This window comes from Rhinopithecus bieti, unplaced genomic scaffold, assembly GCF_001698545.2.
Source record: "Rhinopithecus bieti isolate Rb0 unplaced genomic scaffold, ASM169854v2 scaffold_19969, whole genome shotgun sequence".
In the NCBI taxonomy this organism is placed as follows: domain Eukaryota; kingdom Metazoa; phylum Chordata; class Mammalia; order Primates; family Cercopithecidae; genus Rhinopithecus; species Rhinopithecus bieti.
Window position 1 is genome coordinate 962,364 of NW_016810434.1, and position 21,252 is coordinate 983,615.

The 21,252-nt window shown below is 37.1% G+C and overlaps 1 protein-coding gene across 2 annotated transcripts in view; it reads left to right on the forward strand.

Annotated features, from left to right (window-relative positions):
• Positions 1-21,252, forward strand: part of PTPN4 (protein tyrosine phosphatase non-receptor type 4) — a 235,215-nt gene that overhangs the window by 135,700 nt on the left and 78,263 nt on the right. For both annotated transcript variants that reach the window (XM_017891972.1, XM_017891973.1), the window contains exons 9-10: positions 242-329; positions 15,517-15,605. In XM_017891972.1, the coding sequence (XP_017747461.1) occupies positions 242-329; positions 15,517-15,605 (177 nt within the window). The remainder of the gene's footprint in view (positions 1-241; positions 330-15,516; positions 15,606-21,252) is intronic.

Here is a 21,252-nt window from a genome sequence, read left to right on the forward strand (position 1 = left end):
TAAATAGTAAGGAGCTTTAAAAACTTGGTGTATATTTGTATTTCTAGAAAATAAGAAAGTATTCTGGAAAATAATAATTTGGGTTACTGAAAATGTGCCCTCCAGGTAAGTTAGAGGAGTAGTCCTGCATGGTGTTTTGTAGATTTAAGACTGCTCAGTTTTTTCAGATAAATAGCCTTTTTCTAATTTAGCCGTATTTGATTGATTGATTGATCCAATTTTTAACTTGATGTCTTTATAGAGGCTTATCTCCTGCAGAAGCAGAATTTAATTACCTAAACACAGCACGTACCTTAGAACTCTATGGAGTTGAATTCCACTATGCAAGGGTAAGTGAAGAAAACTTACTTCGATGTTGTTGAGTTAGGCTCCGTTACTCAGTATAACATTTTTTAAGATTAGATAACAAATGGAATAAGTTATGATTGCTGCTGACATAGCTGCACTGAAAATTTCCTCTGAATTTAAGTATTTTCACAATAACTTAAGATTCAGTTCCTGAATGCGAAGGATGGTTAATGTGGATTCTTCTTGTTATTGTTCTTCAAGATAGTGTTTTATATGTAAAGATAATTTTTACAGACCATAAGATATAGTACCTTTAGAATATTTATTTTAAAATATAATTGTTAAGCTATAGGAAAAGTGGCTTTTGTATACTTTTATAATAATGATCATTAAAATATTCTCACATCACTGAGGCCTGTATTAATGCACTTACTTCATTTAATATCTCTATTATGAGTTTTATTTATAAAGCACAACATGGAGCATATTAACATATTTTTATCTCCCCGCCATCTCTGTATTGAAGTGGAATTTATAGTCACTGGCTTTTTCTGTGTTACACTGTATAACTTCTTTTCGCTTGTGTCAAACATTGCTGCCTTTGAAAAACTGGTAACCTCCTGGCGTAAGCATATTTATGAGTGTCTATCCCGTATTTGTGTGTTTCCTCATGTTTTTCTTGAGTTCTTTATCAAAAGTACTTGGAGTACAGCTATTCTGTACTCAGTGAAAAGTGGAATTATAATCATCAGTTGAGTTGCTGATAGTGTTTATCTTCTCTTGGGAATAAATAGTTGAGCCTAAAAAGAATATCAGCCTGAAAGGGAATTCAGAGACAATATTTTTCTTAGATAATTATTTTCAATCATTTTAATATGCAGACACAGGTACACAGATAGTTGTTTAAGTACTCGAAGTTCTACTTCATGTAATGGTTTTATCCTTTAGGACCTTTCCTGACCATATTCTGGGAGAGGAACATCAGTTCTTATGTTTCACAAAGCTTATGTCAATCTTTCCTTTAAAAGACCAGATGAGTTGCTTTCCTCAAATGATTTTATCTTGCAATTCTGAGTTTTACTTGGAAATCTTTTTGTCTGATTCCATTTAAAATGTGTCTCTTAGAAACTTTCAGCTTTCTTTTTTTTTCCCCCTTCAACTTTTATTTTAAGTTCAACTTTATGCTTTCTTTAAAATATGCCCCTTTACCGTCCTTCCTTATTTAGGGCCTATATCTTTTGAACATGATTCTTAAAAATGTAATGTACTGGTCAGTATTTGTGTCACTAGTTTTTTTTTTTTAATAATAAAGTTTAAAACAGATGGAACTTTAAATATGTGAATTAAACCATGGTTAAAAATAAAAAGGGGCTGGGCATAATGTGTCGTGCCTATAATCCCAACACCTTGGGACAGCAAGGCAGGAGGATTGCGTGAGCCCAGGTGTTCAAGACCAGCCTGGGAAACATAATGAGATCTCAGCTCTACACATTTAAAAAATAAGCTAGGCATAGTGGTGCATGCCTGAAGTCGCAGCTACTCAAGAGTTGAGGCAGGAGGATCAGCTGAGCCGAGGAGTCTAAGCCTTCTGTAAGCTACGATCATGTGACTTCACTCCAGCCTGAGTGACAGCAAGATCCTGTCCTTTCTTGTTGTATTATTATAGTTTTGGGTGTTACATTTATGTCTGCAATTGTCTTGAGTTGATTTTTGCATGTGGTAAGAGCTAGGCGTCCAGCTTCCTTCTTCGTATGTGGCTATCCAATTTTCTCAGAACCATTTATTGAAGAGGATGTCCTGGCCGGGCGCGGTGGCTCAAGCCTGTAATCCCAGCACTTTGGGAGGAGGCCCCGAGGCGGTGCGGATCACGACGGGTTCAGGGAGATCGCAGACCATCCTGGCGTAACATGGTGCAAACCCCGGTCTCTACTAAAAAAATACAAAAAAAAAAAACTACGCCGGGCGAGTGGCGGCGCGCTGTAGCTCCCAGCTACTCGGGAGGCTGACGGCCCCAGGAGAATGGGGCGTAAACCCGGGAGGCGGCAGCTGAGCTGAGAATCTGGCCACCTGCACTCCAGCCTGGGTGGGACAGAGCGAGGGACTCCTTCTCAAAAAAAAAAAAAAAAAAAAAAACGAAGAGGATGTCCTTTCCCCAGTGTAAGTTCTTGTTGACTTTGTTGAAGATCAGTTAGCTGTAAATATTTGGCTTTGTTTCTGGGTTCTCTAGTCTGTCCTATTGGTCTTTGTGTATGTTTTTACATCAGTACCATGCAGTTTTGGTTACTGTAGCCTTGTAACACATTTTGACATCAGGTAATTTGATGCTTTGTTCTTTTTGCTCTGGATTGCTTTGGTCATTTGGGCTCTTTTTTTTTGGTTCTATATGAATTTTAAGATTTTTTTCTAATTCTATGAAGAACAGTGTTGGTATTTTGATAGGGATTGCACTGGATCTGTAGAGTGCTTTGGCAATATGGTCATTTTAACAATATTAGTTCTTCAGATCCAAGGGCATGGGATTTTTTTGTTTGTGTCATCTTAAATTTTTCATCAGTGTTTTTGTAGTTTTCCTTGTAGAGATCATTCACCTTCTTGGTTAAATTTATTCCTAGGTATTTTTTGTAGCTATTGTAAATGGGATTGCCTTCTTGATTTCTTTCTCAACTAGATCATTATTGATGTGTAGAAGTGCTGCTGGTTTTATGTGTTGATTTTACTGAATTTATTTATGAAATCTAAGCATTTTGGTGGAGTCTTTAGGTTTTTTTAGATACAAGATCATATCATCAGCAAAAAGAGGTCATTTGACTTCCTCTTTCCCAATTTGGATACCTTTTCCTTCTTTCTCTTGCCTGAGTGCTCTGGCTAGGACTTCCAGTAGTATGTGGAATAAGAGTGTGAAAGTGGGCATCCTTGTCTTTTCTAGTTCTTAGGGGAACAGTTTCAACTTTTCTGTATTCAGTATGATGTTGATTTTGGGTTTGTCGTATATGGCTTTTATTATTTTGAGGTATGTTCCTTCTGTGCGTTTGTTGAGATGTTGAAGTTTTTCAAATGCTTTTACAATGTCTTTTGAGATGGTCATATGGTTTTTATTCTTCATTATCTTCTTGTGATATATCATGTTTACTAATTTGTGTGTGTTGAATCATCCTTACATTCCTGATATAATGTGTCGTATCTGATTGTGGTGTGTTATCTTTCTAACATGCTGTTGGATTTGGTTTGCTAGTACTTTGTTGAAGATGTTGGTGTCTTTGTTCATCAGGGATATTGGCCTGTAGTTTTCTTTTTTCTAGTTTTTGCATCCTTGCCTGGTTTTAGTCTGATACTAATGCTGACCTTATAGAATGAGTTAGGAGAATTCCCTCCTCTTCAATTTTTTTTGGAATAGTTTCAGGGATGTTATTACTTCTTTGTGTGTTTGGTAAAATTCAACTTGGAATCCATTTGTTCCTGGGCATTTCTGTGTTAGGAGACTTTCATTACTGATTTCAATCTCACTACACATTATTGGTCTCTTCAGGTTTTCTATTTCTTCTTGATTCAGTCTTGGTAGGTTATATGTTTCCACGAATTCATTTCCTCTAGGTTTCCCAGCTTGTAGTTGTTCATGATAGTCTCTGATGATCTTTTCTATTTCTGTAGTATCAGTTGCAATGTCTCCTTTTCATTTCTGATTTTACTTATTTGGATATTCTGCCTTCTTGGTTAGTCTAGCAGTTTATTAATTTTGTTTGTCTTTTTGAAGAACCAACTTTTTGTTTCATTTATCCTTCATATTTTTTATGGTCACTATTTCATTTATTTCTGCTCTGATCTTTGTTATTTCTGTTCTACTAATTTTAGGTTTGTTTTGTTCTTGCTATTCCAGGTTTTTGAGATGCATTGTTAGACTGTTAACTTGTAGTCTTTCTCCTTTTCTTGTGTAGGCATTTATTGCTGTAAACTTCCCTCTTATCAGTGCCTTTGGTGTATCCCACAGGTTTTGGTATGTTGTATTTCCATTTTCATTTGTTTCAAAGAATTTTTTTATTTCCATCTTAATTTCTTAATTGACCCAATGGTCGTTTAGAAGCATGTTGTTTAACTGATTTGTTGAGACTTGTTTTGTGACCAAACATATGGCCTATCTTGGAAGATGTTCCATGTGCTTATGAAAATAATGCATATTCTGCATTGTTCAGTAGAATATTCTCTAAGTGTCTGGTCCATTTGATCTAATGTTAAGTTTAAGTCCAGTGTTTCTTTATTTTCTTTCTAGATCTGTCTCATGCTGAGAGTGAGGTGTGAGTCCCCCACTATTATTGTATTACAGTCTATATCTCTCTTTAGATCTAGTAGTATTTGTTTTATGAATCTGGGTACTCCAATGTTTGGTGCGTATATATTTGGACTAGTTATGTCCTCTTAACTGGGTTGATCTCTTTATCATTATATAATGACCTTCTTTGTCTTTTTTTTTTTTTTAACTGTTCTTGAATTAATTAAAATCTGTTTTATCTGATATAAGTTTGGGTACTCGTAACTTTCGGTTTTCGTTTGTGTGGAGAATTTTTTTCCATCCCTCTATTTTCAGTCTATATGTGTTTTTAATGAAAACTGAGTTTCTTTTAAGCAACATATAGTTGAATTATGTATTTTAATCCATTCAGCCATTTTGTATCTTTTAAGAGGAGAATTTCATCTATTTACATTCAAAGTTGTTGGTATATGAGGTTTTGTTCTTTTCATATGGTTGTTTTCTAGTTATTATATGTATTCTGTGTTTCTTTCTTTTTCTCTTATAGTTTATTGTTTTGATGGGTTTCTGTAGTGATACTGTTTGAGTCCTTTCTCTTCCTCCTTTGTATTTCTTTACCCATTAAGTTTTATACTTTTGTATATTTTCATGATGGTAAATGTCATCATTTCACTTCCAAGTTTAGGACTCCCTTGAGCATATCTTGTAGAACCGATCTAGTGGTATAGAATTCCCACAGGATTTGTTTGTCCGTGAATGATTTCATTTCCCTTTCATTTATAAGTGATAATTTTGATAGATATTGTATTCTTGAGTGGCAGGTTTTTTCTTTCAGCACTTTCAATATATCATTCCATTGTCTTCTGGCCTGTAAAGTTTCTGCTGAGAAATTCACTGTTAGACTGGTGGGGTTTTCTTTGTAGGTGATGAGACACTTTTGCTACTTTTAGGATTTGCTCCTGAAGTTTGACTTTAGACAGTCTGATTATAATGGTGCCATGGAGAACACCTCTTTACGTTATATCTGCTTGGAGATCATTGAGCTTCCTGTATCTGAATGTCTAATCCTTTCTTTGTTTCTTTGCCCTTGGGGATACAAATAATATGTAAATTTGGTCACCTTATCTTGCCTCAAATTTCAGGAAGGTTTTGCTCATTCTTTTTTCATCTCTTTTCTTTATTTTTGTTTGACTGGATTATTCTGAAAGACTTGTCTTCAAGTTCCAAGTTTCATTCTTTGGACTGATGTAGTCTGTTGTTGAAGTTTTCAAATGTATTTTGAATTTTTTTTCAGTGAATTCTCCAGTTTCAGATTTTTTTTTTTTTTTTTTGGGGGGGGCGGGGGGGACAGAGTCTTGCTCTGTTGCCCAGCTTGGAATGCAGTGGTGTGATCTCAGCTCACTGCTACCTCCACCTCCCAGATTCAAGCGATTCTCATGCCTCAGCCTCCCGAGTAGCTGGAATTACTGGCACACGCTACCATGCCTGGTTAATTTTGTATTTTTAGTAGAGAGGGGGTTTCACCACGTTGGACAGGCTGGTCTCCAACTCCTGACCTCAGGTGATCCACCCACCTTGGCCTCTCAAAGAGCTGGGATTACAAGCATGAACCAGCTTCAGAATTTTTATTAGGTTCTTTAAAAAAATATCTCTTTGGTAAATTTCTCATTCATACCCTGAATAGCTTTCCTGACTTATTTGTATTGTTTTTCAGAATTCTCTTGTGTCTCACTGAGCTTTAAAGTTAACAATTTGAATTACTTATTTCATGCTGGGATTTTGAAATTTTCTTTTTGATTAAGATCTGTTGCTGGAGAATTATTGTATTCCTTTGGAGATACTGTATTTTCTTGCTATTTCATGTTCCCTATGTGCTTACATTGTATCTGTGCATCTGATGCAATAGTTGCTGCTTCTTATATTTGAATTTGCTTTTGTAGGGGAGGACTTTTTCCTGAAAATTTATCTATGGTTTGGGTTGAGTAGGGTCCATAGACTTCGATTCTGGCTGCATGCAGTAATATGGTCTCATTTATAGACATCGTATATATAGTAGTGAGTAAAGTAGATAAAATTCAACCCTCCCAAAGCTTGCATTCTGGGGAGCAAGAAACAAAACTCTAAATGAACAATTATGGGTATATCAGAGTATGTACTGTTTGATTCCATTGAGGTTCAGTAACTGGCAAAATACCAATCTTTATTGATAGAAGTCAGAATAGCGGTCAATTCTGAAGGAATGTTTATTAACTGGGAGACTCATGAGGGAGCTTTCTGGGTTTTTCAAAATGTTCTATATATTAGTTTGTGATGGTTATGTTGGAGTGTAAATAAGAACATGTATGTATGTGTGTAAAATTTTGAGTTGTACATTTAAGAATTGTGCATTTTACTATGTAGTACTTCGGTTCTTTTAAAAAATTAAGTAGGTAATATGTCAGATATTGATAGATGCTATGAAGAAAAGTTAAGCTGAGAATGGGGAATTAAACAAATGAGGTATCAGGGAAGGTCTCACTGAGAAGGTAAACAGATCTGAAAGAGCCATGTAAACATCTGGGAGGATATTATTCTAAGCAGAGGAAAGAGCAGTGAAATAGTATATATAGCAGTTCAAATAATAGCTAAGAGTTGAGTATGGCTTGTGTAGTGCGAGCAAGGAGAGGAGAGTATTAGGAGACGAGATCTAAGCAGACAAGAACTTTATAAGCCTTTTTTTTCTTTCTTTCTTTCTTTTGAGGCAGAGTCTTGCTCTGTCATCCAGGTTGCAGTGCATTGGTGCCATCTCAGCTCACTGCAGCCTTGGTCTCTCGGGCTCAAGTGACCCACCCACCTCAGCCTTCCACGTAGCTGGGACCACAGGCACGTGTCACCATGCTGGCTGAATTTTTTTTTTTTTAAGTGGAGATGGAATCTTGCTATGTTGCTCAGGCTGGTCTCAAACTTCTCAGCTCAAGCAATCTTACCTGCCTTGGCCTCCCAAAGTGCTGGGACTGCAGACATGAGCCACCACATCTTTATAAAACATTTTAAGGACTTTGGCTTTTAATTATAATCAAAACCATTAGAGAGTTTTGAAGCAATAAAAGACTTGTTGTGATTTACGTTTTTAAAATATAACAATGACTTTTGTTTTGAGAGTACACTGTAAGATACTAAGGGAAGACACTGTTATAGTGATCCTGGTGAAAGGTAATAGTTCCTATAGTATTGGGGTGGTGGACAGCAATCAGATTTTGAATATATTTTGAATATGGAAGTGACAGCTTTTACTGATGTGTACTGGCTATGGGTGTGAGGAAAAAAAGGATTTGATAATTATTTCAAAGCTTTTGGCCTGAACTTTTACTAAGTTGGGAAAGACCTGGGAGAAGCAGATTTAGTAGGAGTGTAAGTCAAGAATTTATCTTGGGATATATTAAATTTGAAGAGACGTAAATCCTCATGAAAGAGGGCTAGGCATTTCAATTTATGGACCTGGAGGTGAGAGGAAAAGTCTGGACTAGAAATAATACATTTGGGAATTGTTAGCTTATAGTTAATAGTTAAAATCATGAGATGAGAGCACTGAGGGAGTAAATTTAGTAGGTATTGAAGAGAATAGGTCCTCAAAGTTGGAACACTTCAATGTTTAGAATTTGAAGAGATGAAGAAGAACCAGGAAAGGAGACCAAGAAGGAGCAGCCATTCAGAAAGGAGAGCCTTTCTTTCTATCAAAGACACAAATATGTGTCTCTGAAGCCAAGTAAATCAGGAGCAGTCAGCTTTGTTGGATGATGCTGTTAGGTCAAATAAAATAAGGACAGAGAACTGGATTAGAAAAGTGGACATCACTGGTGACTTTTCAGGAGCAGTTTTGGAGGTGCAGTGATGGCCAAAGAGTGATGAGAGAATCCCCAAAAAAAAAACTGAGAACAGTAATTTTGAGGGCTTTTGCTCCACAGGACACAGATAATAATAACAGGAAACACCTATATAGCATTTACTACGTCCCAGCCATCCTTCTTAGGGCTTTATATGTATTAATCCAATTTGATCCTTACAACAGCCTTGTGAGACAGGAGTATTATTATCTCCACTTTACCGATGAGGGAAATGAGACACGGAAAAGTTAAGTAACATGGCCATATAATCCCTATTTCTGTATTAAGAGCCAGTTTATAACTTCTTTCCAAAACCTCATTTTTAACCTGAATGTATTTGGAGACTTTTTGACAGATCCATTAAAATGATCAAATAATTTACAAATGTAATCTCTTGGCACAGAGAAAGGAACTCTTTTCTCAGATTGGAGCTATACATATGACTTTAGCCATATCACTCTACTGTAATCAAATCACATAGTGGTTTTCCACAATTCTGATGTGTGCTTTCACTCATTGTGACATAGCATCATTTTATTTTTAGTCAGCCATCTTTCTGTATCAGGCATCTTTGTGAAAGCATAAATAGGTCACTAATTGTTTTCATTTTCACTGAATAATTTGTTTGCATTCTCATACTCCATTAGGCCTATGTAAAGCATACAAACATTTTTTTCATCATTAATGAATGTATAAGCCTTTATGTCTAACTATATTAAAAATAGGCATGAAAATTTTGAACAAATGATATATTGGAAAAGAACATAACTGCTACAGGATAAAGGAAAATAATTTCAACATATGTTACAGAGAATTTTTTAATATTCATGTTTTATAAAGAGTTCCCCAAAGGAATAATTTTTTTAAACTTCTGAGTAGAAACATATGGCATACAAATATAATAAACATTTCACAGGAGAAATATAGGTGACCAATATTATGTACTTGTCACTAATAATGAAAACCAGGAGATACCAATTTTATCGGATTAGCAAAAGTTCAAAGGTTTAAAAATATCCATTTTTTTGTCTGAGTATGGTAAAGTGGACACTCTAATACATTGTTGAAATATAAATTTGTACAAATCTTTTGGGGGGCAGATATTAATATGAATATAATCTTTGCTCACTTCTATTACCGAAACTCCATTCTTTAAAATATTTATAGATGTGTTAGAAAAAGTTGTGTAAAGATATAGGAAAACATACACCAAAGTGTTAGTAGTGGTTATCTCTGGGAATGAGGGAGGGAGGCAGGGAAGGTGACAGGGGAAGTCTTTGACTTCTTATTTGATATTTGCAATTGTTATATATTGTTTTGAAATTGTTTTATAATTAAAAGTAATTAAGAAAATTAACAGCTGTCTCCACCACTTAAAATTAATGTTGTTCTTATGTACATCATAATATTGAGTGGGTTTGGGTTATTGTACTATTAACATGTGATAATAGAGAGGTCAGAATATTTAAGTACCCTAGGTAATTAGTTTGTGTATAGTATAGTAGTCTCCAAAGAAAGGAGGGGATGTTGGGAGGCGGAGGTGGGTGGATCACCTGAGGTCAGGAGTTTGAGACCAACCTGGCCAACATGGCGAAACCCCATCTCTAAAAGTACAAAAAGTAGCCGGGGGTGGTGGTGGGCACCTGTAATCCCAGCTACTCAGGAGGCTGAGGCAGGAGAATTGCTTGAACCTGGGAGCGGAGGTTACAGTGAGCCGAGATCGCACCACTGCACTGCAGGCTGGGCGACAAGAGCGAGACTCTGTCTCAAGAAATAAAGGAGGGGATGGCAGTCTATACATCACAAGAGAAAGTGAAATGAACAATTAGGGTATGTGCAGAACATGTTAGAACATCTATTCATATTCAGTTTAAATATCATTTTTTCCTGCTCTTTTTAAACATACGGTTGTAAAATAAAACACAGATAGGTATGTATATCTTACTGAATTACTGTAAGGCAGACATCCTTGTAACTACCACCCAGTTCAAGTGGTAGAATGTTGCCAGCTACTCTGGAAACCTTTTCCCAATAAGAGCTCCTTCCTACATAGTATTTTTTTTTTTTTGAGACGGAGTCTCGCTCTGTCGCCCGGGCTGGAGTGCAGTGGCCGGATCTCAGCTCACTGCAAGCTCCGCCTCCCGGGTTGACGCCATTCTCCTGCCTCAGCCTCCCGAGTAGCTGGGACTACAGGCGCCCGCCACCTCGCCCGGCTAGTTTTTTGTATTTTTTAGTAGAGACGGGGTTTCACGGTGTTAGCCAGGATGGTCTCGATCTCCTGACCTCGTGATCCGCCCGTCTCGGCCTCCCAAAGTGCTGGGATTACAGGCTTGAGCCACCGCGCCCGGCCCATAGTATTTTTTTTTAAATAATTTTTATTATCCAAGTGTGCCTTGCTAGAAACTGTAGCTTGATCTTGCTGTTTGGTGTATTTTGTTTGACTCACGGTAACTAAGACCTCTCTTTTTAATCTACAGGTTGTTGCTTCTTCTCTTGTGCTTAGAATTTACCTGTAAAGCACTGGATTATTTTACCTGTAGTTTCTTACAGTCTGGATTTTACTTGATCACATATTCATAATATAATTCAACATGATTTGCTGTCCTCTCTATCTCCTGCAGATTGGCAGCTTGATCTAGCAGCATGTTCAGATTCAAGATTAATCTCTGTTACGTTCTTTTTTCAGGCAGTGCATAATGCCTGGGTTTTGCTCTTATTCTGTGCTAGCAGCCATTTATGCTGGATGCCTAGATCCATTAATTTATTGGAAGCTGCAAAATGGAGATATCCTAATATATTTTTGTTTTTTATTTGCTGGAATGATTTTATAAGGGGTCCTTTTCTTTCTTTTACTGTTCAGTTACCCAGTGGTATAGTTCATATAGACAATGCATGGAAAAGAATGTTTGATTCTTTCCTTTATTTACCTGGTTTTCAAGGTAATGAATATGAAGCGGTAGATTAGATATTACTGATAAGATTTAATACAGTATAGTTATTCTCCTTATTGAAGCTCAAATTAGCCCATCTTTGGTCACCAGTGGAGGTGGTCTTCTTTTGGCTCATAAGTCTTTTTTTTTTTTTTTTTTTTTGAAACAGGTTCTTACTCTGTCACCCAGGCTGAAGTATAGTGGGGCAATGTCGGCTCACTGCAACCTCCGCCTCCTGGGTTCAAGTGATTCTCCCACCTCAGCCTCTTAAATAGCTACAGGTGCACACGACCACACCCAGCTAATTTTTGTTTTTGTTTGTTTGTTTGTTTTTGATAGAGATGGAGTTTCACCATGTTGACCAGGCTGGTCTCAAAATCCTGACTTAAAGTGATCCGCCTGCCTCAGCCTCTCAAAGTGCTGGGATTACAGGCATGAGCCACCGCACCCAGCCTCCTAAGTCCTTTTGACATGATCTTGGTCTAGTCTTTGATAGCTTTTATGCTATCTAGTATTTTTAAGATGTTTTGCCACAGACATGAAATGAGCCATTTCTCCAAGAAGCCCTTTTAATGGAAAATGATATTTCAAAAATCTCAGTGTGGGTACTAAGGATGGTTATTCCTACTGGGTTGGTCACTATTTCTAGGCTTTTTAAGTGAACAGAGTTGGGAATTTATACTAGTTTCTATATCTATATTGAGATACACAGAATGTTTTGGTACTTAGAGCTCAAGGAATTCTACAGTTCACATATCCTATAATTATTTATTTGCTTCATGCTATCCTGTAATTAAAAGTAGTACTTATAATTACCATATCAGTTATTACTAGAACAATGAAAATTTTTAACTTTTAAAATTTGTATCTCCCTTTTTCTTTTTTTCATAGTTGCTCTGAATTTACATTTTCAAATCATATAGCCACTGCATATTATAAATTCTCCCCTTTAATTATCATTTAATCTTAGTTCCAAAGGTAACTACATAGTTAAAGCTCATCACAAATCTTTATAATCTGATTTTATATCAAACATTCTCTAGTAATATGACTGGCTAAGTGTAAGCATAAAATTACCATCAGAAATCAAATAACGGGCCGGGCGCGGTGGCTCAAGCCTGTAATCCCAGCACTTTGGGAGGCCGAGACGGGCGGATCATGAGGTCAGGAGATCGAGACCATCCTGGCTAACACGGTGAAACCCCGTCTCTACTAAAAAATACAAAAAACTAGCCGGGTGACGAGGCGGGCGCCTGTAGTCCCAGCTACTTGGGAGGCTGAGACAGGAGAATGGCGTGAACCCGGGAGGCGGAGCTTGCAGTGAGCTGAGAGCCGGCCACTGTACTCCAGCCTGGGCAGCAGAGCAAGACTCCGTCTCAAAAAAAAAAAAGAAATCAAATAACGTATTTGAGAAGTAGGCTCTTTGGAGGAGTGTGAAATGATATAATTGTTCATTGATGTTCCAAGTACGATCCATGGAGTAAATTGTAGTTGGTCCATGAAGAGACACATACAGAAATTAAGTGTAAGATTTAGCTGCTTTTATAGCAGTCTGACATAAAGCATGTTAGTGTGATTTGCAAAAGCATCAGTAGCTGACAGATTGGAAACTTAAACAACAAAAACAGAAAACATAACTGGTCCTTTTCTACATGTAGTTGGAAAGACACTGTTATGAACAATATCAGCCCTTATCTCTACAATAATTAGGTCTTTCAGATATGCGGTTTAAGAAACAGATAAATATGAGAGAAATATGTAGATGTGGGCTAATAAAGTTTTTACTGAGAAGATGGATGTAATCTAGACTTTGGTTTGGTTTGGCTTGATTTGGCAGGAAGATACGAACAGAGATATGAGAACAGGTTTAACACGGAGTTGTGGGCACACAAAACACGTCATAAAAATCACCTAGCTAGAGTAGAAGATTTTTACCAGTTAGGAAGGAGAGATTAAATGGGAATGGTTGTATAAAGGCCTTGGATCCCAAGTTGAACAGCTAAGACATTTTCATACAGACAATAATAGGGAACCATTCATGCCGCAAAAGAGTACAAGGTACTTCTTTCTATGCCTAAGAATCCAATAAATAGTTCTAGTGAATAATTTATTTATTAAATGTATAGTATAGTATTAATAGGTGATATGAAGAAAAGCAAAATAAGATATTTTAAATTAAGATGATCAAAGTGTATTTTTCTAGACATTGGAATTAATAACATTTGTGTCCATGAAGGCTATCATACTTGGTCTCTCATTTATCTTACCCACCTCTAGGAATGCCTTGGGAACGACCACTTCAGTCTAGATATCTATAATTTGAAACTTGAGTTCCTACATATTTCTGAATATATTATTTTTTAAACTTGTTTTTCTACTATGATTGTATCTTGATTGGCTTCTCTGTTTATTGGGTTTGGTATTAGCTTTCCACAAACACTTGGTGATTTTTTGGTTCTGTACCCTCTTTTGTATTTGTGATTTCTGTTTCACTTGGTTGCGAATGCTATTTCTCTGTACTCTAGCCTGCCTTACGTGATGGTTAAGGTGCGAAGGAATACAAAGCCAGTTACAGTGTGCCTATAGTTTGCCTCTTTCAGTTTGGGATTCTCTATTCATCCCTTCTGAGGATTACGCTTAATTCTAAATTTTTGGACCTACTGTCCACAATTGCTGTTTTAGACAGGCTTCGCACTTTAATTTCCTATAGTTGAATCCAGTTGGAGTGGGATTGTGGGACTGTTAGGAGTTAATTATCACAGCTGCTCCCTACCTGATTATCCTGACAGTAATTTGCAGGCCCCTCTTAATTCTTTTATCTATGGTAACTGAACTCGTACCTGAAAATTGAAAATTTCGTTTCTGTTTTTACCTCCACATAGAGCAGTCTCTTTCCTACATAGTTTGGGCTGTGGTTTTATGAATTTTTTTTTTTTCTTCTCAGTAAATCTAGTCTTAGCACTTTATATCTTTAAGGATTCCTCAAGATGTCTGGTCCATTGATAACATATTAAATATTACAGATTCTTTTGCTTTGTGTATTTCTTCCCTAATGTATATCTTCTATAATGTTTTATGAGGTTGGGAGCAGATAGGCTAGTAGGAGTATATATTTACTCTTGCATCATTTAGGCTCAGTCTTACGTCTTGATCCAAACTTCTAATTGATGTCCTTTAAAACATGCTTTTTAATACTCTAATAATGGTGTACTGAAATAATGTTGATTATTGCAAGTCAAAAGCAGCCACGCAAACTAATATACACTGTTGCATTTGACCATTTATGTATTATCTTACCTAACAGATTAATAAGATTTTATTTCATTAGAAGTTATTGATACTATAAGGTATTTGTTCTAGGAAGACAATGTTAAAATCTAGTTTATATTTTATTTAGTAAGTTCTGTCTTCTGATTATATGAATGGTAGGTGGTAAAAGTGTGCCTTCTGTATTAGGTTACTTGTAGAATCTTTTAAATAAAGCAAAATGGTTTCAAGGTAAATTAGCATCTAAGAAACGTATTTTTATTCTACCCATTCTCTCATTAGTGTAGGTTAGCTATTCAAATTGGGTCATTTAGTATGCAAACTCTCACTCATTCTTCAAGGTACAATTCAAATGTTCTTCTCTGGGGTCTTCTAAACTCTCTAAGAATTGTTCTCTATTGTATACTCTCATGATGTTTCTAATGTATCATATTAGTTATAGGACTTCTCATATGTTGTAAATATCACTTTATTGGGTTCCCTTTCACCAAACTCTGAATTCCTACATGTTTTATTCATGTTTGTGATGTTAGCATCACAATTACTTAGTAAATGGATTGTAATAGTTTTAGGAATGGTAAAATGAATACTAAGTCATCATTCTACCAAAGACAGAGGTCTCTGATTTCTGAATTCTAGGTTCCTATTCCAAAGAGTCAGTTCTAGTCATAAATTGTGGGAAATCCTGAGATCCATTTTGCTTTAGATTAAAGAATTTTAGTAAGACATTTCAGTTTGGTTTAAAATTTGTTCTTTATTTTTATTTTGTAATAATTACCATTTGAGTTTCTAATTAGTATTCAGTTCTTTGCAACCTTTGAAAATGCCATGTTTAGTTTTAAAAAAAAGAATCCTATTTTTAAAATATATCTCTAACAAAGCCCATTAATTTAGATTTATCATGTTTTTATTCATTTTTTTGAAGGATCAGAGTAACAATGAAATTATGATTGGAGTGATGTCAGGAGGAATTCTGATTTATAAGAACAGGGTACGAATGAATACCTTTCCATGGTAAGAACATCCATTGATACTTTTATGTTTACCACTGTATTATCAAATATAATAATTTATATTAAAGACAGTGGCTGTTGAACTATTAATGTTGTCATTTTACTTGTAAGATAAATTTTATACTTTATCCCACTTGGTTAGAACCTACCGGAAGACACCAAAATAGTTTATTTCAAAATTACTTATTAAAACTTCTTACTTATGAATTTTTCTTGTATGGAATTTTTTAAAGATGATCAGAGTTTTCCAGTCTTTTAACAAAGATTTGCCCCAGGGCAAACTATTTTACCAGCATCTAACCAATGTGGGTTTTATCAGAGTTTAACCAAAGTGGTAGAATGGAAATACCCAATTTAGACCCCTCCTGCTTTCTTATCTCACCTAAGGAGGGGTTGACCTGAGAAGCACCCAAGATTGCAGCCAAGAGGCACAGACCACTAAACCACAAAGACCTAATTACAGGATGAAAGAATGATTCCTCCCTATCCCACACCTTACTGCCACGTCAACATGGCTCGTAAATAATAACAGGGAATCACAATTAAAATAACTGTAAGGCTCACATTATTTAGGAGTCCCTTAGGGAAACCCAAAGACAGCAGGGATGTGAAAAACAAAGATAGAGAAAATTATAACCTCTGACACCTACAGAGTGTTTACACAAACATTAAACATAGCCTTATGCCTTGCCAGGTCTACATAAAACTTCACACCAAAGGCATATTTATTTATTTCTTTTACCCAGTATATCATATCCAGCATTTAGCAAAAAAAAAAAAAGGCGGAAACACAGTTTGAAGAAACAAAGCAAGGATGAGAACCAGACCCAGATATGGAAGAAATTTTGGAAGTATTATACCAGAACTTTAAAATAACTGTAATTAATATACTAAGGGAAAAGTATATGGAAAAAGTGTATAATGTACAAGAACAGATGGAAATGTAAGCACAGAGATGGAAACCTTAGGAAACCTTTTGAGGAAGAATTAAACAGGAATGCTAGAAATCAAATGCATTGCAACAGAAATAAAGAATGCCTTTGGTCTTATCAGTAGATTATACATGAGAAAAAAATGAGTGATCTTGAAGATATGTCAATAGAAACTTCAAAAACTGAAAAGTGATGGGAAAAAGGAATTAAAGAACAGTATTTAAGACGTGATGGGAATAAAGAGAGAAAACAGAAGAAATAAATATCTGAAAAAATAATGGCTGATAGTTTTCCAAAATTCATGACAGCCACCGAATTGCAGATCCAGAACGTTCAGAGAACACCTAGCAGATTAAATAACCCAAAAATCCACACTTACACATATCATAGTCACGCTGCAGATAATCAGAAAATCTTTTAAAGAGCAAAACATAAAAAGCACATTTAACCCAGGGAACAAGATAAAAAATATGTTGTATTTCTCTTCAGAAACCATGTAAGCAAGAAGAAACGGGAGTGAAATATTTTGGTTAAAGTGTTGAAAGAAAAAAACCCACCAACCCAGAAGTCTATAGCAAAGTTATCCTTCAGAAGTTTAAGAGAAATAAAGATTTTCACACACACAAACAAAAATTGGTGGAGGCCAGGCGCGGTGGCTCAAGCCTGTAATCCCAGCACTTTGGGAGGCCGAGACGGGCGGATCACGAGGTCAGGAGATCGAGACCATCCTGGCTAACACCGTGAAACCCCGTCTCTACTAAAAAATACAAAAAACTAGCCGGGCGAGGTGGCGGGCGCCTGTAGTCCCAGCTACTCGGGAGGCTGAGGCAGGAGAATGGGATAAACCCTGGAGGCAGAGCTTGCAGTGAGCTGAGATCTGGCCACTGCACTCCAGCCTGGGCGACAGAGCAAGACTCCGTCTCAAAAAAAAAAAAAAAAAAATTGGTGGAATTTGTTGCCAGTAAACCTGCCTTGTGAAAAATGTTAAAAGAAGTTCTTCACAGAAAAAGAAAATAATATAAGACAGGAATCTGGATCTACAGAAAGAAAAGAAAGCAGGGAGGGAGCTTCAAAATGGCTGACTAGAGTCACAGAGGCACTGGTGTCTTCCACAGAGAGGACCAAATCAGCAAGTAGATAAACACACAATGAATAGAACATTTAAAAAAGAACAGAAGAATTCAGCAAGGAAGTGACAGGGAACCTCGGAGACACAGAAGGAGAGGGAAGCAAAGTAGCCTGCCTAGCCAGGATCACCTGAGAGCCAGGAGGAATTGCCCATTGCAGGGAAAAGGTAAGCAAGAAATCCTCAATAGTTCACATTTGCACCAAAGATTACTGCAGTCCTACTTACATGAGAGAGCCCCTTGGCCCTCATGGGCCGTGAGACTAGCATAGGGAGCTGCCTGAAGTCCACACCATGGCATTGTTTCAGAGAGGGAGTTTGCACTCCCTCTCCACACCCCCTAAAACCCAGGCAGTTGCAACACAGTGCCATTTTGAGAGCTCAGCCCGCATCAGAATACATCCTGCAGTGAGGCCCAGTAGCTCCTGCATTTCCACATCTCTCAGACCCCACTGACAACCCTCCGTGTCCACACAGAGGGCTGCAAAGTTGCAATACTAACTGCACCCAGGATGCAGCTTAGGTCCTCAAAACTGTATCTCTTACATTGTCATTCACCCTGGGAAATGGGCAGTGTGGTGTGCCAGGGAGGCTGTACCCGTTGTAAAGGGAGATGAAGCATGTGCTTACCACAGCCTCAGAGTTGCCTGCACGGGAACATTACCATTGACAGCAACTCATCGTCCAGCAGCAGGACCACTGTACAGCTGCACGTGCCTTCAGGGAGGCTAAGGACTGGCCTACCTGAGCACACCTTCCAGGGACATGGACATTTACATGCCCTGTCCACCGTCACTAGTGACAACATCAAGGGCCTGAACACAGGACCATCTCAGCTGTTGGCATCTGTATATGTCATTCAGGAACCTAGAGATTGACCTACCCCACTTACAACTGTGAGGGCCCTCACACAACATCCAAGGGCCTGACAATAGAAGTGCCTCGCCCTCAGCCACCATCTCCAGGCACTGTTGGGGTCTAGGCATTGGCTGGCCATACCTGCAGCTACTGACACACACACACACCTTTCAGGGGCTCAATAATGGACCTCCCTTGCCTGCCACTGGCACCTGTGGGCACTTCCCAGGGGCCCAGGGACTGACCCCTCCACCCTGCCTCTACCACTGCTGTCCCCCACATGCACAGCTCAGGACCCCAAGGGGTAGCCCACTGATACTATTGGTGCCATGCATACCACCTGGAGACCCAAGAACTGGCATGCCCAGCCTGCCATCACCACAGCTGGTGCCCCTGAACCAGCCTACCTGGCATTTCCATGCCCAGTACAGCTTCACCACAGCCTCTACACCCTAACCCACTGAGGAACTCACAGACACCTCTGACACTGATTAGAGCCAAATAAATAATGTGAAGACTATGCTACTTCACCCACCCAGAACCAAAGCCAGAGCACCCTATCCAATCCAGCCAACACTATAGGTACAACAGAAGAAAAAGTTTGTTCCTATCACAGCCAATTCATAAAATTGGAAGAAGCACCTGTTACACCAGATGTGCAGATACCAACGTAAGGACAGAAGAAATAATGAAATGCCTGAAAAATAAAATAATGATATTTAAAAAATGCAATGAGATATAAGACAACTAGACAATACAGAGATATCAAGAAAACAATTCATAATCTGAATGAGAAATTCAGCTGAAAGATATTTAAAAAAAAAAAAAGCCAACAGATCTTGGAACTGAGTTAAGTGAATGAAGTAAAAAATACAGTAGAAAGCATCAACAATAGACTAGATTAAGAGGTAAAAATAATTTTGAACTTGAAGACAGGTCTTTGGAAACAACCTAGTAATTTTTTTCAAAGGATGAAAAAGCCTGAATGACAAATGGAACACTGTAAGGCAGCCAAATATTTGAATTTTGAAAATTTCAGAAGAGTTGGGCAAAGGCATAAAAAATACCTATTTAGGAAAATACTAGCTGAAAGCTTCCCAACTCTTGCAAGAAGTAGAGACATTAAGATACCAGAAGCTCAAAGAACCCCACAGACATTCAACCCAAAAAGGTCTCCTCCAAGGCACTTTGTAGTCAAATTGTTGAAAATCGAAGACAGAAGTCAAAAAATAGCAAGAGGAAAGGATCAAGTCACACATAATGGAATCCCCATCAGACCAATGGCAGATTCCTAATCAAAAACCTTACAGGCCAGGAGGGAATATGGTGATATATTCAAAGTGCAGCTAAACCAATAAAAATGCTGACTGAGGATACATCACGCAAGCAAATCTATCCTTCAAAAATGAAGTAGAAATAAAGTCTTTCTCAGATAGGCAAAAACTGAGAGAATGCATTGCCACTAGATGGATCCTATAAGAAATGCTTAAGGCAGCCCTATATCTGGAAGTGAAAGGATACTATATACTATAATGAAAATGCACGAAAGTACAAAATTCCCTGGCAGAGCAGATAAGATACATCTAGAGTAGATGAGAAAAAGAAAGGAGTCAAAGGTTATTACTACAAAAAAAAAAAAAAAAAAACTAGGCACACCAAATAATCAAGGGAAACAATAAGAGTGGATGAAAGGAATAAAGGATATACAAAACAATCAGAAAATAATTAGCAAAATAACAAGAATAAATCTTTACATATCACTTAACAACATTGAATGTGTATGGTTTAAATTCCAATTAGAACTTAGACACTGGCTGAATGTATGTAAAAAATCAAGACCCAATTCTATGCTACCTACAAGAAACTCAACTTCACCTATAAAAAGGCACAATAGACTAAATGTAAAGGGAAGGAAAAATCCCATGTAAATGGAAACTAAAAGCATACAGAAGCAGTTATTTTAGACAAAATATACTTTGTAAAAAAAACCATAAAAAGAGACAAAGAAGGTCAATATCAAATGATAAAGGGATCAATTCAGCAAAAGGATATAACAGTTGAAAATATGTACCTAACACTGGAGCACCCAGATACATGAAGTAAATATTGTTAAAGATAGAGAAACAGACTCCAGTACAATAGTAGTTGGGGACTTCAGCACACTAGATTCACCACTGGACAGATCATCTAGACAGAAAATAAACATTGGACTTAACCTACACTGTAGACCAAAGGAACCTAATAAACATTTAAAGAACATTTTATCCAACAGCTGCAGAATATGTATTCTTTACCCCAGCACGTGGAATACTCTTCAGGAAAGACCATATGTTAGGCCACAAAACAAGTCTCAAAAAATTTTTAAATAGTAATTATATCCAGTATCTTCTCAGACCACAATGGAATAAAACTAGAAATCAATAACAAGGAACTTTGGAAACTGTACAAATACATGGAAATTAAACAACACTCTCCTGAAAGACCATTGGGTCAATTAAGAAATTAAGACAGAAATAAAAAAATGTATTGAAACAAAAACAGCAACATAACATACTAGAACCTATGAGATACAGCAATAGCATTGCTAAGAGGGCTGTTTATAGCAATAAATGCTTACATCAAAAAAGTAGAAAGAGCTCAAATAAGCAGTTTAACGATACATCTCAAGGAACTAGAAAAGCCAGAACAAACCAAGCCCCAAATTTAGTAGAAGAAAAAACAATCAAGATCAG